Here is a 17,224-nt window from a genome sequence, read left to right on the forward strand (position 1 = left end):
AAAAAGAAAAAAAGAAAAAAGAAGGATGGATTTTCCTTCGCTTTGGAGGCTGGCCGATTCAGTCTAACCATATATTGATCGATTCCAAATACCGCATACGTTCTTCCATCTCGTTTGTGATATCCTCCATGTACCCGTCCTCTTTGTGGCGTATCATGGGAACAACTGTTTCAGCGGCAGCCACATCATATTCCTTTATCTCTGTCCTTTGCTCGACTCAAAAGGAAAAGAATTCTCAACTGGGCTTCACTCAAAAGCATCAGGATCTCAAAGATGAATTGCTTCCCAAGTCCCTGTCGGCTTTATCCTTGACTTGTTTTCCCTCTTGCACATTTATCCCAATCATACAAGTGGTTCTATTCTTCTCTCATACCTCCCTTGACCTGGCTCATGTCCACGCCCCAATCACCAAGGACAGTGGCCACTATCTAGACTAACCTCCCATTTTGCCATCAAAGAAGATGCCAACTTGATCGATAGATTCCAAACTTTATGATTGGTTTCTTCAACCTTCAGATATTCCTTGGCCGTGAAAGAGGTTTGGTGTCCCCATAATGCTCAAGCCTTCTAAAGACCTTCAATTTGAGAGGCAGCGGTCTCCATATGGTCACGTATGAGGCACTTGCACCCTCAAAAAAAACGTATGTGGCACTCATTGATTGGCTTTCGTAGAGAAAAGGATGCGTTGATACTGTCCCTCTGAAGTGGTAAAATTAGTGATGGAAATCTATTGTAGTGGCGGAGTCAAAACACACTGATTTCTATGGAGCATAAAAAAACATTGAAGCATTGAAATCTAATGTTGAATTGGTCGTGCCAATAGTTACAAGGAGAGGATGAGGAACAGTAGATGTGATGAAGTGGGTGAGATGGAGAAAAAAATAAGAAAAAAACAAAGGACTGGATTGATAGGATAAAACAACGAACTCAACCAGGTTTATGTTACCTTGCTGACAATAATTTTGGAAGATATCTCATATTTCTGCTCTCACTCTTAAATATAAATACTTTATAGAAAAGTGAAAAATTTTGGAAAGATATCATGAAACGCCAAGTATATAAAAATCCACCTAATTTAACGCAATTTAACGGAAGAAAAAGGCCACTGCCTTCTTTTATTTAGAAAAGAGGCAACTTTTTTTCTCGAACGACATCCGATTATACTTCATTAACTTGCTACTAAGGAATTAGTTAACTAAAGCAGTTTTACCGATTGAAAGGTATCAATCGTAGGCCCAAAATCGGATCGGATACGTAGCGGGTATCAGTATATTCAGATCCATATTTATTTTGTTTACTAATATAAATACCGATATGAATATTAATCTGATTCAAAAATTTATATCCATATTTATTTTAAATATATAAATATAGATATAAATTAGATAATTAAATTTTATGACCATAAAATTAAAGATACTACAAAGTGAATAGCAAATCAAACTAAAAGCATGCTAATATGGTTATATATTTTTCTTACAGATTTATAGATATTATATAAAATTAAATAAGGTTATAAATAGACTTCGATAATTGAATACAGATCGAATAGTTGTCTATCTATATCTATATCTATTTTTATTTGACAGATAAATATAAATATGAATAGTTATTGAATATTTAAATTTTTATTTATATTCGAATAGGTATAGATACGAAAATAGGTGCGGATAAGTGTTATCGGTTCACACCCACCCCTAACCAAATTTAAATATAACATCCGGTTTTGTCTCATTGAGCGGCGCCATGATGGTCAAAGAAGAGATGAGAGAAAACAGGACGGCGACAAGAGCTAGATTTCCCAATTTCCGCCTCGGAGCGGAGCCCCAAACTTAACTGGCGGAGTCCGCCGCGCCAGACCGCCAGTAGAACGGGTTCCTTCGGCCTGCGCACGTGCGGTTCTATCATGCACTCCCGGTGCGTGCGCCGGGACTTATCGCGCGCTGCCTATTTCACCATCAAAACCCCCGCCTCGCTCCCTCCTCTCTCCGTCACCCGTCCCCCTCTTCGCTTCCGCCTCACTCCTCTCTGCTTCTTTGGAAAACCCGAGAGGCATCAAGAAATAAAAGAAACCCGAGGAACTCTGGCTCTCTCTTTGTTGCCCCTTCCTCCAAAAACCTAGCGCCAAATCCTGAGCACAGCGCTAATGGCGTCCAGGCTTAGGCTCGCCGGAGGGATACCGGAGCAGCGGGTCCGGCAAATATGGGACGCCTTCGACTCTCGGCAGTTCAAGACCGCGTACAAGCTCGCCGTCGGTCTCCTTGCCAAGTACCCCAACTCTCCTTACGCTCTCGTGAGTTGCGGCGATCTCTACTAATTTTCTTTCTTTTCTTTTCTCGGCTCTGTCGGATTTCATCACCTTCGTTCTCTTTCTCGACCCGTTCTTCGATACGATAGAAATCAAGAACTCGGTTCCAGGGCAGAAAGATTTGTAAAACTCTCTGGAATATATTCCACGTGTAATCTTTCATGGCTTTTCTTTGATCCTCATGGGAACGTTGATTTTGTTCTATGGAAACAGATGTACCATTCCATGAGTGAAAAAGAAAAAGCAAATATTTTGAACTGTTGCATTCTTGAAAGGTAATTTGAATGAGTTGGACCTATAAACTGTTGACATGTTAAAGAAAGAATGTTTCTTGAACTTTTTACAGCCCAAATTCAAGAACCGACGTAATGACTAAGCAGTGTTTTGCTTAATGCTTGCAATCATCAAGAATGCATGGAAAAAGAACAAATCTTGAATTATCTGTATATTTCTTGCAATAAACCCTTGTATTTATTCTCAGAATTCACATTCTATCTTTATGTCACTAAGTGCGAGATTCTTATCACTGTCAAAAGGCATCTGTTCTTTTATTGTTTTCTAGTCTGTTCTGTGGTACATCTGTCATATTCTTCCGAGTCCTAGGAAGCAGTAGCATGCAAAGTGAAGATTATCATATGAAGAGAATAATTTAAATTTTGATTCTTGTTGACTTTGTATCAAATTTTATTTTTGGGTAAAAATTTTCAAGACCGTATGCTGCATTTTTAATTAATATTATATTTGAAAACGTTCTAAGAAATTTCAATTGCCTTGATTGGTCAACTTAATCAAGAAGTATTGCATCATTTTATACCACTAAATGGATTGCTTGGTCTTGTACCAAAACACATTTTCTATAAAGGTTGAAGGACTGGAAACCATAAAGGGATTTGTTTGGACAGCCTTCAAAAATGGATATGAGTCGAAGAATCTGCTGGGGATAATTGAAAAGGCATAGTTGACATGAATTGGTTCTAGATGCCAAACCTCGCAAGTTACAAGAGACCTTCAAGAGAAGGGTGACATAGCAAGCTTTAGTAAATATATGAAAAGAAAATAAGTTAGAATATGGCAAAGAAAGTTACTTATTAACGCAATTAAGAAACTTGGCAGGAAAGAATTACTATAGGAATTACTTATTATCTATTACATTTGAAGTTATGGATGTGCAAATTGAAAAGTGAGCCAAGTTATTTTGTTCAAGGTTGACAATAAAAAGGTTTATGATAATACATCAGGAGATTTTTGTATGGGTTCCCACAGGAGAATCATTTGTTACTTTATAGGCATAGATTGATTGGATTATTGTGTAATGAAATTGAAGTGGTCATGGTCTTTACCTTAGTAAATGGTTCATAAAAAAAGATCCAATTTTGTGCATGCAATGCATGCGAGAAGGAGGTACACTTTTTCTTTTATTTTCACATGATTGATGAGGGATAATTTGTAAGATTCATGAAGGAACATTGTGTTAGTAGGGGAGGTCATCATTTACAATTTGGATTTTGATGGTTCAAAGTTTGTAAAGCTTGACAATACAATGATCTTTGGTTTTCTAAAGTGAGAGTTGAAATAAGAAGGAACATGTGCACGAGCAAGGAACTGACTATCATAGAAAGCAACATGACAGGACGATGTGTGTTTTGAATTGATTTTATTGGCTTTGCATGTCAAAAATTTTCATATTGTACCATTTCTAGAAAGTCTTAGTTTATGTTTTTGTATATCACTATGTGGAGGCTAAACCCAAGAGTATGTCAATGCAGACATCATTTTTAGAATAGTTAGACCCCAATCTACATTGCTTGGTTCTGTTTGGACTCAACAAGTACTCCCCATCTCTCATATCTGATGGTCTTATGAGATATCACAAAGTAATATTATTAAATTCTCTTTTAAGATTTTTTTTTCATGATTCTGAAACCTATGGAATCTTAGTAAGTAGGTGCTATTTTTTTAACTAAACTCATCAGAATCTTTTCATATTTTTTCCTGTTCTAAATCTTAGGGATACTTGGATATAGAGACCAGCAGATTCCTTACTCAACTGAACATTTTGTTACCCTCTTCCTCTCACCATCTCAATTTTCAAATCTGTACCTAGCAGCCAATGACCATATCTATCACCTCTCTTTCTGTAGTTGGGTTCCTTCTAAAAGAACTTTTCTCATCTCTCCACTCATGGCTTGCTTTATATTTTGCTTACAGTCTGCCTCTAGCTTCCCAAATTCTTTAATGGAAATAATTATTTATTGGAAATCGCCAATTTTACCATGGAAAGTATTTCTCTGACTCCATATTCTTTTCTGAAAAGTTAATATCAGTTATATGCGATCATGGCTCACCGCAATAACATGCACCACTTATAATCAATGTTCAGGTACTTGGCGTACAAAGAAAGGGAAAAATTCTTTTTTCTGCTTAATATCTGAAAATTGATTATGTCTAAAAAAGCTGAAAATTGCTTTGCATCATCAATCCATGTCCCTTTATCAAAAATTTTATTGCGTGGTTTTTGAAAATTTCAAATTCTTCAATTTACAAATATCACAAAGATAAAGTATGCTCTATTTTGTTCAAAAGGATAAATGACAAGTTTTTAAGGAAAAATCTTGTAATTGATCATACCAAAAATATTGTAGTTTCTTCAATCCATATCCTGTTTTCAGTAAATAACTTGAAGCCCATCCACAGCAGTGTAGAGGTATTAGTATGTTCCTTAAAATTATTTTAGACAAGTTTTTGGTTGTAAAAGGATGAGATAAGATGCTGTTGTATCAGGTTCTGCAAGTTGACTGTTTGGTACTGGCTGGTTTGTAGCCATCCGAAAGTTCTAATTCCAGTTTGTACCCCCTAATTCGGTAAGTCAAATTAGATCATTATTATTGTAGGTTCAATTTTTTCAAGGTTGGATTTACACCACTGCCTCTCTCTCTCTCTCTCTCTCTCTCTCTCTCTCTCTCTCTCTCTCTCTCTCTCTCACACACACACACACACAAGTACACCCCAAATGGACTAGAAAGTACTCCATGAATAACTAGAATCAGCAAAAAATACACGGAAACCTCATTCTCTTCGTGCACCCTCACTCTTTTTTTTTGAACTGAATCTGCTAAGAGACTTAAAAACAAAACAGCACGTACTTGTCCCTGAAACAACCAGTCATAAGATGTTCATATAATAAATTTAAGTCAAATTTAAGTTCTATTTATTTATTTCATTTTTGAGTTTTATTTTCAATTGTTTTGCTCTCTTTATTGGGTCTTAGGAGTCTTTTACTTAGGTTTTTAGGAAATAGGTTACTTATTTCTTATTTTACGACAGTCGTTCTATCAAGTTCTAGTTATTGTACTAGGGAGTTTAGTCCTAATACAAATAGGACTGCCATCTGAAGGTCCTCCTTTGGGTCTAGGTTGGGTAAGAATTAGGTTTGTTACCGAAAAAGTTAATGATCTTTTATGCAGGATTCTGCAGAAATCTAGATTTGCTATCTTATGGGAAGCGTTAGTTATCTTTCATTAGAAAAGTGGATATAATTTAATAATAGAGTTTTTGGTTGCTTAAAGACTCCAATTATGAGTCAATAATGTAAGTTAGAGTCCTAGGTCCACTATAGGTAAGTTGGGAGTCCTTTTGTGATCAGGAAATATTGTTCTTGGTTTGTTTGTATGTCTAAAAATATGGGTTTGTGGGGAGGGACGAATATATATGATTTATGTATTTATTGAATGAAGTAAATCCATTGTGGAGATTCTTACCACACAACACTAAAAGTAATCCCTGTGAGAAGCACTCAGTCCAATACTATTTTCTGGGCATTTTATGGGCCCTATTGCAACATTGGCTGAACTGAGCTTCTTCTATCTACTTATCTGAGGATCCAGTGTCCAAGCAACAACAGTGAGAAAGTAGCTGCAATGGTACTAGTGGGTTTAATCAATTATTATTTGTGCATCCTACATGTATATGAATTTTCATGAGCCTAGAGGTCTTAAACTCTGTTGTTTGTGCATGTAGTATCAAACTATTAATTGATACGGTGAGACCAAGGGTGACTATTGAAATGGGATTGAGTGTGATCTGGTAGATATGGTTTTGAAGGATAAGCGAAACAGGATAGGATCCGTGGAATGATACTGTTGCCTGATCAAAGTTGCCAACCTGTAGATATCTATAAAAAAGGGCTATAGTTCTTTTGTCTCTTAAAGGGGGAAGAGTACATTGTTGAAGGTTCGTATTAATTTATTGCAATCATCTCGGCTCTTGCAGTTCGAAGATGGGACAGATAGAGATGATATCTTAGAAACTTTAAACATAATGAATGCATCTCTCAGGTTTTTTTTGGATGTTGTTTGCGATATGCATGTCAATGAGATTTAATAGAATATATACGAGACCACAATAATGAGTTTGAAAGTTGGGCAATAAAAAAGATGCTTTTGCATGGATTAGTGTCGGCATTGAGAAAGCTGTGGTACAAAGGAAAGGTAGTTTGGATAAACTTGCGAGTAGAAAGAAAGTGAAGAATTGTAATAAAGAATGAGGTTGGTATGGATCAATTAAAACAAATCACAGTTTTAGACCACCGGAAAGCCAGATTTATGTGGCTTTGTTGGTTAAAGCAGCTCCATGATTCATGGCTCCCAATACATTTCTCTTTATCTGGTTTTAATCTGCACAACTTTATAGATTCAGCATCAATATTCCTCTGTGCAGCAAAGATCTTAGAGGCTTCTTTAAGGAGAGGTGTTTGCATTATTTTGAAGGGTCACGAATTAGAGCAGAACTTAGAGCTAAATGGAAGTCGAGACAGAATTTTCAGAACGCATAGGTTTGACCGAGTATTTTAACCTCAATAGGATGTGGAGATGCTAATCGAAAGGCAAACTATGAGGACCAGCTTGCACCCCTCAACAGAATCATAGGCTTGAGAAAAAACAATATGTAATAATTGAAAAAATGATGAAGGCAAAGAGCCTGTACAGAAATGCTTAAAATGTGTTGTTTATTATGGTTTTCATGTAGTTGTGATCTCGGCGGCTGGAGATTAATATGCACATACATGTTAAGTGGTTCGTGGATAAGTTGACGTGCACACGAGCTAAACAATTGTCATACTGAGAATAATATGCAAGTGCAAAATAAGAAAAACGACAATGATGACAATGATGATGGATGAATTTGTAATGGCTTTTCCTCTCAAAAAATAGAAATTGTATTTAATTTTGCTCAAGTTTTATTTCTTTGTTGATTATCCATAAATATGCTTCAATAATTAGTTGTCATACTGCCTTGTTCAAGTTTTTGTTTCTTTCCAGGTCATTGATGTTTTTAAAATTTTTGTCCAGTATCAGCACAAAGTGGGTGAGAAGGAATGGATTGCGCGAAAACATATTGAGACAGAATCCCTTATTCCCCGATTACTTTATCTGTCTATCCAGTCCTTTTCTTCTTCTCTAAAGGAAAAGTTTGAGACTAATGGTTCTGTCTCTGATACAACAGTCATTGTTGAAATGAAGTGTCTGCTGGAGAGATATGCAAGGAACATTGGTCTTCCTTTTGATGATGCAATTGATGTGATTCTTGCGATAGCAAAGGGCCAAAAATCCTTCAAGGTATTTACCTATTTGGATTACTTTTAGCTTTCACAAGAATTTGTCTTACCTTGATCTGTACCTTTGGTATTTTAAAATTTTAGAAAATAGAAAGATATTGCCAAGCATGTCATAAATGGGTCAAGATGTCCATCATTCATAGTAGTACTTCTACTGTGCTTTAGAATCTGCTAGATTTAGTAACACTTGTTGCATCATGACTAGTTGTTGAATGGATCAGGTCCATGAATGGTTGAGGGCATGAAATTTATATGTTTTTTGCTTTGAAGCATGAATGGATAGTCAGAGGCATGCACGGATGGTTGGTTCATATATATATATATATATATAATGTCTATTTTTATTATAAATTGCACCAAAGAATTGATGACCATTACAAAGTTTAGCTATTTTTATGGTAAACCGACTTTTATATTTCTTAAAAGTTGAATAATAAAATATAAAGGACTAGTTGTATGTGTGTGTGTGTGTATGTATATGTGTGTGTGTGTGTGTGTGTGTGTGTGTGTGTGTATGTATGTATGTGTATATATATGTATATGTATGTATGTATATGTATATATATGTATATGTATATGTATGTATGTATATGTATATATATATATATATGTATGTGTATATATGTATATATATATATGTATCACACACACACACACACACATATATATGTACAGTGTGTGTATATATCCAAAAGGAACCTGCAGGTATATATATGTAATTTCAAAGTTTATCAAGATGTTAATTGAAAATGTATTATTTTATTATAAATTGCACCAAAATATTTATGAACATCACAAAGTTCAGCTATTTATATGAAAACCAACTTTTGTATTTTCTAAAAGTTACATAATGAAAGGTAAGGGACTAGTCGTATGTGTGTATGTATATCCAAAAGGAAACTGTAGGTATCTGTATTTAATTTCAAAGTTTATCAAGGTGTTTATTGCAAACGTCTTATTTTATTATAAATTGCACTAATGTATTTATAAACATTAAAAGTTTGGCTATTTATAAACATTACAAAGGTAAGGAACTAGTTCAGGAACTAGATTTGATGAGGATTTTGAAGACAAACTTTTTCGGCTTTCATGGCCTGGCTATCATGTCCAGCCACACAAGGCACTTGGGTTTTATGTCGGTATGAAGATGCATTTCTGTCAATGCATGGAGTTTGTGCTCCCGTCACCCTGGGCTTGAATCTCTACTCGACTTTGTCAGCTGAATAAACTTCGCCATTTTTGTCAATGCATGGAGTTTGTGCTCCCGTCACCCTGGGCTTGTCAATGAAGATGGATGCAGTCTAAGATCATGGCATGTTGTAAAAATATTGGTCAAGAGTTGCATCGCTGAGCTGTTGATGCAGGCACAACCGGTGCTGACAAGTCCTGGAAGCATTCTTCTAGTTCTGGTGCAATTGGTAACAGAATCTTTTGCTTGGCACATTCTAATAATCCAGTCCTGTATAAAAGCAATGCTTCCATCTCGAAAGAAGAAAAAGAAAGGTGGTGCAGTGGATCAAACAAACTTGCCGCACTTGCAGGCTATATGCGATTCAATTCAGTGTTTAAGCGATGCAATACAAGGAATCCAAAAATGGTTAGATGATCAAATCAATATGCCCGAGGATCAAAATTTGGATATTCTATTGTCTCGTGCAATTGAGGGACTGTGAGGAGGGGCCAGGCTATGTGCTCCAGATTTTAGAAGAGAGTGCATCTGCAGACAACTCTGAACTTGGTGATAGGATATCCAGAGCTCTACAATCATGGAATTCCGCTAATGCAGTGAGAAAAATAGTAGTGGCACAAAATAAATTGCTATCACATTTCCATTGCATATGTGGTTCGAAGTTGAAGCTGTTGGAGTCATTGAAGCAGTCAATGCAGGGAAGAGAATTATGGCAGGACCATCAGGTGGTGCACTGTTGCTGGTGGTCCAAACCGAGAACGATTGGCACTGCGGTGTGAACGGGGTTCCGTCTGAGTTGTCTTGGTTGGTGTTGGTTGCGCTCCACCTTCCGCCAAGAAACCTGCAAACAAGCCTTGCACCACCACCAGGGTGGTGATGGCCCTCCGACGGTCAAGTCAGAGGAGATTGGAGGAGGAGGAGAGGTGATAATCGCAAGTAAGAGAGTGCTCTGGGAGATATTGCTCACCTCCCCCCTTTCTCCCCCCAGCCGCATATATACCTGGCTGGGGGGTCTCTCAGGGGGGTTCGTTATCGTGGGGCACGATGGTGTGGCCACTGACATGGCCGTTACAGGGCGTCGTGGAGCAGCACCGGGTACGGCCACGTCAGGGCATAGTGGGGCTCCGCTTTGTACGGCTGATGCAGGAGATCGTGGAGCAGCATCGGATACGGCCGTTGCAGGGAGTAGTGGAGCAGGAGGCCGCGGCGTGCCTCTGGGGAATAGCCTGTCGTTATCAAGAGATCTCCGACTCGGGGTCGGAGCGCTGGATCAAGGGGCAGCCGACTCGGGGTCGGGCTGCGGAGCCGAGGATATCCGACTCGGGGTCGGATTGCTGGATCAAAGGGCAGCCGACTCGGGGTCGGGCTGCGGAGCCGAGGACGTCCGACTCGGGGTCGGATTGCGGGATCAAAGGGCAGCCGTAGTCTTCCTGGGCGCGCGTGCCGGTCACGTGGGGCATGGCGGCTTAGTTCCCCCGTAACAGTAGCCCCCCACTTCCGAGCCTGGAACCAGAAGGGGAACAGGTGAAGGGAGTGATGTTTCGGGATTGCCGCCGTTCCTCGGAGAGGCGCGCGCGCTTCGAGCTCCCCGCCCTTTTTATGGCGTATGGCGGTTATTGCTGACCTGGCAGTCTGAGGATTTCGGCGGACATCCTTCCTTAATGGTGTCGATTCGCCTTTGGGGCGCGAGCGACCCTTCGGCAGCCAGGCGTCCTCTGGCGTCATCGAGGCGTCACTTGCCTTTCCGCCTATTTAATCGGGGGCCTTTCCCCGTCCGTCTTCTTCTTTACAGATATTTTCAAGTTTCCCCTTTGCGCTGCTGTTGCTGCCGTCGGACTGTTCACTTGTTTCTCCTTCGGCGCTCTCGGAGCCGTTCTTACCTCTTTTCCGGTGAGTTTTCCCCATTCTTCTATTTAGGGCTCTCCATACTTTCCCCTCTTATACTAGTGTACTCCAGTCGCTCCGGTCTTTCCCCCCTTCCTGTCCCCGTCCTGACCGTAGGTTTATTGGCCATTAGGAATGGGCGAAGTGAGAGCAGACCAAATTAAGTCGGAGCTGGTCGCCACAGACTTAGACAGACTTGTGGCTCGGTACCACCTTCCCGAGGCCTGCAACGCCACGCTCCCGGGGCCTGAGGAGAGGATGTCCCATCCTCCTCCAGGGAAGATCGCCATCAATGAGGGCATTCTCCAGGCTGGGTTCCGCTTTCCCCCTTCGGATTTGGTCATGCAGGTGCTACGGGGTTTAAGAGTGGCACCGACGCAACTGGTGCCGAACTCGTGGCGGGCCCTGACGGTTTTCCAGGTTCTCTGCCGTATGCACGAGATCCCCGCCACCCTGAATGTTTTTTGGGAGTTCTACAGCCTGAGCGGCCACCCCCAGGACAAAGGGTGGTGGTGCTTCGCAGCGCGGCGAGGATGCGGCCTTGTCAAGGAGGCTCCTACCTCCATTCACAAATGGAAGGAGCGCTTCTTTTTTGTTGATGCAGATCCCTCTTGGGAAATCAGGGCGACCTGGGAGACCCCGATGAAGTCTCCGATCGGCCTATCGAGACTGTCAAGGGAGGAGTCCGATGGCTTGGCCGCCTTGAAGGGGTTGGTTGCCGAGGGCCAGCTCCCCCCGGTGGCCCGCCTTATTTCCGAGGATACTTTGGTGAATGTCGGTCTGAGCTCGGTCCCCACCGACCGTGAGTCCGCCACCGATTCTTTCTTGACTTTTTCCCTTCTTTTGTCCCGTTCTTTCCTTTGGTTTCTCCGTCTCCGACTATCCCGTCCTTTTTGCAGAGATCGACGACGTCATGCGGTCGGTGAAGACAAAGGCTGTTGGTAGGGCGTCCCTGCTGGAAGCAGCCCAGAGGAGGAAACGAGCTCTTCCGAGCGGGGCCCCACCGGCGAAGAAGTCCCGTAAGGAGGTGCCTCCGACGCCGACCGACGAGTCCGGGCCCACCGATCAGGGAGACGTCGTGGGCACGGACCGGCAGCTGACGCTGTATCAGCCCTCCGGTGGTAAGATTGCCGCTACTCCGGAGGTATCATCCGAGCCTGCCCGAGACGGACGGGTCGGACGTGATCGGTCCCCGACCCGGCCTCCGACTCGGTCGGCTCCTGATGACTCGAGGAGGGACGCGCCGAGGCCCCGACCGAGCGAGACCCTATCAATTCCTGGGGTGACCCCCGCCCCGAGCGCGATCGGCCGGACTCTTCCCCAGGCGATGGATAGGGGTAAGGCTGCAGAACCACCGTCCAGCTCTGGGGAGAAATCGGGGTCTGCCTTCACTACCGATGGCGCCCGAAATCTCATCGAAACAGTGCTGCTGGAGAAGGACCGTCGGCGGGTCCGGGAGTTGGAGGTCTCTGACGTTGGGGCTGCCAGCTGTGTCTGTCTCATGTCGGTGAGTGTTCTTCTGGCCGCTTTTCACCATTTATTGGCTCTGTTGTTCTCCGCCTGACTCCCTTATTTTTCCTATTTCTTAGCTCGCCCAGTACATGATCCGTCTGGAGGAGTGCTACAAGGAACAGGCGGGGCTTCTGGCGAAGGCCGAGGACCGGCTGAAAGCAGTGGAAAAGGGAGGCCAGGCTGTGGCAGGCAGGACGACCGGGGACTTCGAGGCACAATAATGAGTTTGAAAGTTGGGCAATAAAAAAGATGCTTTTGCATGGATTAGTGTCGGCATTGAGAAAGCTGTGGTACAAAGGAAAGGTAGTTTGGATAAACTTGCGAGTAGAAAGAAAGTGAAGAATTGTAATAAAGAATGAGGTTGGTATGGATCAATTAAAACAAATCACAGTTTTAGACCACCGGAAAGCCAGATTTATGTGGCTTTGTTGGTTAAAGCAGCTCCATGATTCATGGCTCCCAATACATTTCTCTTTATCTGGTTTTAATCTGCACAACTTTATAGATTCAGCATCAATATTCCTCTGTGCAGCAAAGATCTTAGAGGCTTCTTTAAGGAGAGGTGTTTGCATTATTTTGAAGGGTCACGAATTAGAGCAGAACTTAGAGCTAAATGGAAGTCGAGACAGAATTTTCAGAACGCATAGGTTTGACCGAGTATTTTAACCTCAATAGGATGTGGAGATGCTAATCGAAAGGCAAACTATGAGGACCAGCTTGCACCCCTCAACAGAATCATAGGCTTGAGAAAAAACAATATGTAATAATTGAAAAAATGATGAAGGCAAAGAGCCTGTACAGAAATGCTTAAAATGTGTTGTTTATTATGGTTTTCATGTAGTTGTGATCTCGGCGGCTGGAGATTAATATGCACATACATGTTAAGTGGTTCGTGGATAAGTTGACGTGCACACGAGCTAAACAATTGTCATACTGAGAATAATATGCAAGTGCAAAATAAGAAAAACGACAATGATGACAATGATGATGGATGAATTTGTAATGGCTTTTCCTCTCAAAAAATAGAAATTGTATTTAATTTTGCTCAAGTTTTATTTCTTTGTTGATTATCCATAAATATGCTTCAATAATTAGTTGTCATACTGCCTTGTTCAAGTTTTTGTTTCTTTCCAGGTCATTGATGTTTTTAAAATTTTTGTCCAGTATCAGCACAAAGTGGGTGAGAAGGAATGGATTGCGCGAAAACATATTGAGACAGAATCCCTTATTCCCCGATTACTTTATCTGTCTATCCAGTCCTTTTCTTCTTCTCTAAAGGAAAAGTTTGAGACTAATGGTTCTGTCTCTGATACAACAGTCATTGTTGAAATGAAGTGTCTGCTGGAGAGATATGCAAGGAACATTGGTCTTCCTTTTGATGATGCAATTGATGTGATTCTTGCGATAGCAAAGGGCCAAAAATCCTTCAAGGTATTTACCTATTTGGATTACTTTTAGCTTTCACAAGAATTTGTCTTACCTTGATCTGTACCTTTGGTATTTTAAAATTTTAGAAAATAGAAAGATATTGCCAAGCATGTCATAAATGGGTCAAGATGTCCATCATTCATAGTAGTACTTCTACTGTGCTTTAGAATCTGCTAGATTTAGTAACACTTGTTGCATCATGACTAGTTGTTGAATGGATCAGGTCCATGAATGGTTGAGGGCATGAAATTTATATGTTTTTTGCTTTGAAGCATGAATGGATAGTCAGAGGCATGCACGGATGGTTGGTTCATATATATATATATATATAATGTCTATTTTTATTATAAATTGCACCAAAGAATTGATGACCATTACAAAGTTTAGCTATTTTTATGGTAAACCGACTTTTATATTTCTTAAAAGTTGAATAATAAAATATAAAGGACTAGTTGTATGTGTGTGTGTGTGTATGTATATGTGTGTGTGTGTGTGTGTGTGTGTGTGTGTGTGTGTGTGTGTGTGTGTATGTATGTATGTGTATATATATGTATATGTATGTATGTATATGTATATATATGTATATGTATATGTATGTATGTATATGTATATATATATATATATATATATATGTATGTGTATATATGTATATATATATATGTATCACACACACACACACACACATATATATGTACAGTGTGTGTATATATCCAAAAGGAACCTGCAGGTATATATATGTAATTTCAAAGTTTATCAAGATGTTAATTGAAAATGTATTATTTTATTATAAATTGCACCAAAATATTTATGAACATCACAAAGTTCAGCTATTTATATGAAAACCAACTTTTGTATTTTCTAAAAGTTACATAATGAAAGGTAAGGGACTAGTCGTATGTGTGTATGTATATCCAAAAGGAAACTGTAGGTATCTGTATTTAATTTCAAAGTTTATCAAGGTGTTTATTGCAAACGTCTTATTTTATTATAAATTGCACTAATGTATTTATAAACATTAAAAGTTTGGCTATTTATAAACATTACAAAGGTAAGGAACTAGTTCAGGAACTAGATTTGATGAGGATTTTGAAGACAAACTTTTTCGGCTTTCATGGCCTGGCTATCATGTCCAGCCACACAAGGCACTTGGGTTTTATGTCGGTATGAAGATGCATTTCTGTCAATGCATGGAGTTTGTGCTCCCGTCACCCTGGGCTTGAATCTCTACTCGACTTTGTCAGCTGAATAAACTTCGCCATTTTTGTCAATGCATGGAGTTTGTGCTCCCGTCACCCTGGGCTTGTCAATGAAGATGGATGCAGTCTAAGATCATGGCATGTTGTAAAAATATTGGTCAAGAGTTGCATCGCTGAGCTGTTGATGCAGGCACAACCGGTGCTGACAAGTCCTGGAAGCATTCTTCTAGTTCTGGTGCAATTGGTAGCAGAATCTTTTGCTTGGCACATTCTAATAATCCAGTCCTGTATAAAAGCAATGCTTCCATCTCGAAAGAAGAAAAAGAAAGGTGGTGCAGTGGATCAAACAAACTTGCCGCACTTGCAGGCTATATGCGATTCAATTCAGTGTTTAAGCGATGCAATACAAGGAATCCAAAAATGGTTAGATGATCAAATCAATATGCCCGAGGATCAAAATTTGGATATTCTATTGTCTCGTGCAATTGAGGGACTGTGAGGAGGGGCCAGGCTATGTGCTCCAGATTTTAGAAGAGAGTGCATCTGCAGACAACTCTGAACTTGGTGATAGGATATCCAGAGCTCTACAATCATGGAATTCCGCTAATGCAGTGAGAAAAATAGTAGTGGCACAAAATAAATTGCTATCACATTTCCATTGCATATGTGGTTCGAAGTTGAAGCTGTTGGAGTCATTGAAGCAGTCAATGCAGGGAAGAGAATTATGGCAGGACCATCAGGTGGTGCACCATTAGGGTTTCTGCATCCATTTGGTTCTGTTCTGGTGTTTGGTGGGAGAAGTTCCTGCTGAACGGCTGTTGGTATTGACCTCCATGCTTTGTACCTTTGCGGTGAGGATTTTGATTTCATCATTTTTTTTTCAATACTTTTTCCTGCTGGTGGTATACCGCCCAGTGGCAACGAATGAGGTGTGTACAATGAATAAACCATAGATCTCAGGTTTCAATATAAGAACTTGCCTTTTGATGATAACATCCTTCTATGTGTGTACATCTGTCCGTCAATCTCGGGCTCACTTTATTCGAAAGTCAAGCTTGGTGGAACATCTGCAAATTAGTTACACCTTTGTCAACCTTTACCTCACCAGAAAGGTACTTATCCAGGTGCTGGCGATTCGGTTTGAATTTTTCACTGCTTGAATATTATATGAAAATATTCAACTCTGAATGGTTCAAATATCGTTTCATCAAGTGTCACTGTAATTGTGCTGGTGATGTTGTCCACTGCAGCAAGTCAATGAGGTGATGAGAGCAGTGGCAAATTTATGTTTCAAACCAGATTAACGTGTGGACCGCTATGCTCTGGCGTCTGCTGCAACAGATGACTCATTAAGCTCTAGGTAGATCATATCTTGCGATCCCACTAAATTAATAGCCAGCCCCATCTGGTATTCCATCGAACTTGATAATTTTTGCTTCAGGTTTATTCCTCCCAAGTAGCCTTTGTAACCCCTGATGCTCGCAAGCTGTTGATTCTAGATATGTGATCAAGGTTAAATATAAGGAGGATTAAGAAGATTCAATTTCTGCTGAATTGACCATTGGGCTCGATTCAAGTCATGGAAGATCGTGGACCCGGATTGAGTCTAAATTTACCGACTTCGTTGTTAAAGTTGATTCACAGTCGTAGTCGAGTAGAGATTCGTTCGCTTTCAGGTTTCTTGCCAGACAAAATGCAGGCGATGACCCCAGCTGATATCTTTCATTCAACATGAGAAAATGCCAGAGAAGAAAAAGTTGTGGATATGAGACGTTCTGAGTCTTCGGACGGTTTTTGAATTCGTCTTGTTTCTACCTGGCAATGAACAGGTCAAATAAAACTACCATTTAATCTAGGAAAAGATGCATCGCCTCTGCTAACAACCCCAACCATGCCTCAGCCGGAATGCCATCCTTAAGGAACCTAATCGTTGGAAATATGGGTATTATTCTGTTTTCAATCATAAAAGATTGTTTGACTAGTGGACTTGTTAGACTTGTCAAAAGAGCAAGCCAGTACTTGTCCCTTTCCATGTAATGTAGGATCTTGTAAAAAGATTTTCAGAGGTTCTTGTATGGGCAACCAACTAACCT

At 40.4% G+C, this 17,224-nt stretch overlaps 1 protein-coding gene and 1 pseudogene across 2 annotated transcripts; both read left to right on the forward strand.

The window, feature by feature from the left end:
• The first annotated feature begins 1,664 nt into the window (after positions 1-1,664).
• On the forward strand, positions 1,665-17,045 carry LOC103717506 (N-terminal acetyltransferase B complex auxiliary subunit NAA25-like). Of its 2 annotated transcripts, none has more exons than XM_089924699.1 (4): positions 1,665-2,293; positions 7,657-7,923; positions 13,642-13,938; positions 15,069-17,045. In XM_089924699.1, the coding sequence occupies exons 1-4, from the start codon at positions 2,147-2,149 to the stop codon at positions 15,153-15,155; spliced, it is 798 nt and encodes a 265-aa protein (XP_089780825.1). In that variant the 5' UTR covers positions 1,665-2,146; the 3' UTR covers positions 15,156-17,045. The 2 variants fall into 2 exon arrangements, with proteins under 2 accessions (XP_089780825.1, XP_088558565.2); XM_088702439.2 differs by having other exon boundaries at positions 13,672-13,938.
• LOC149752949 (N-terminal acetyltransferase B complex auxiliary subunit NAA25-like) lies at positions 9,146-12,270 on the forward strand (annotated as a pseudogene).
• Positions 17,046-17,224: the final 179 nt, after the last annotated feature.

Source organism: Phoenix dactylifera, chromosome 8 (genome assembly GCF_051530095.1).
Source record: "Phoenix dactylifera cultivar Ajwa chromosome 8, Ajwa_hap1_PhDact_Kaust_v1.1, whole genome shotgun sequence".
NCBI lineage: Eukaryota > Viridiplantae > Streptophyta > Magnoliopsida > Arecales > Arecaceae > Phoenix > Phoenix dactylifera.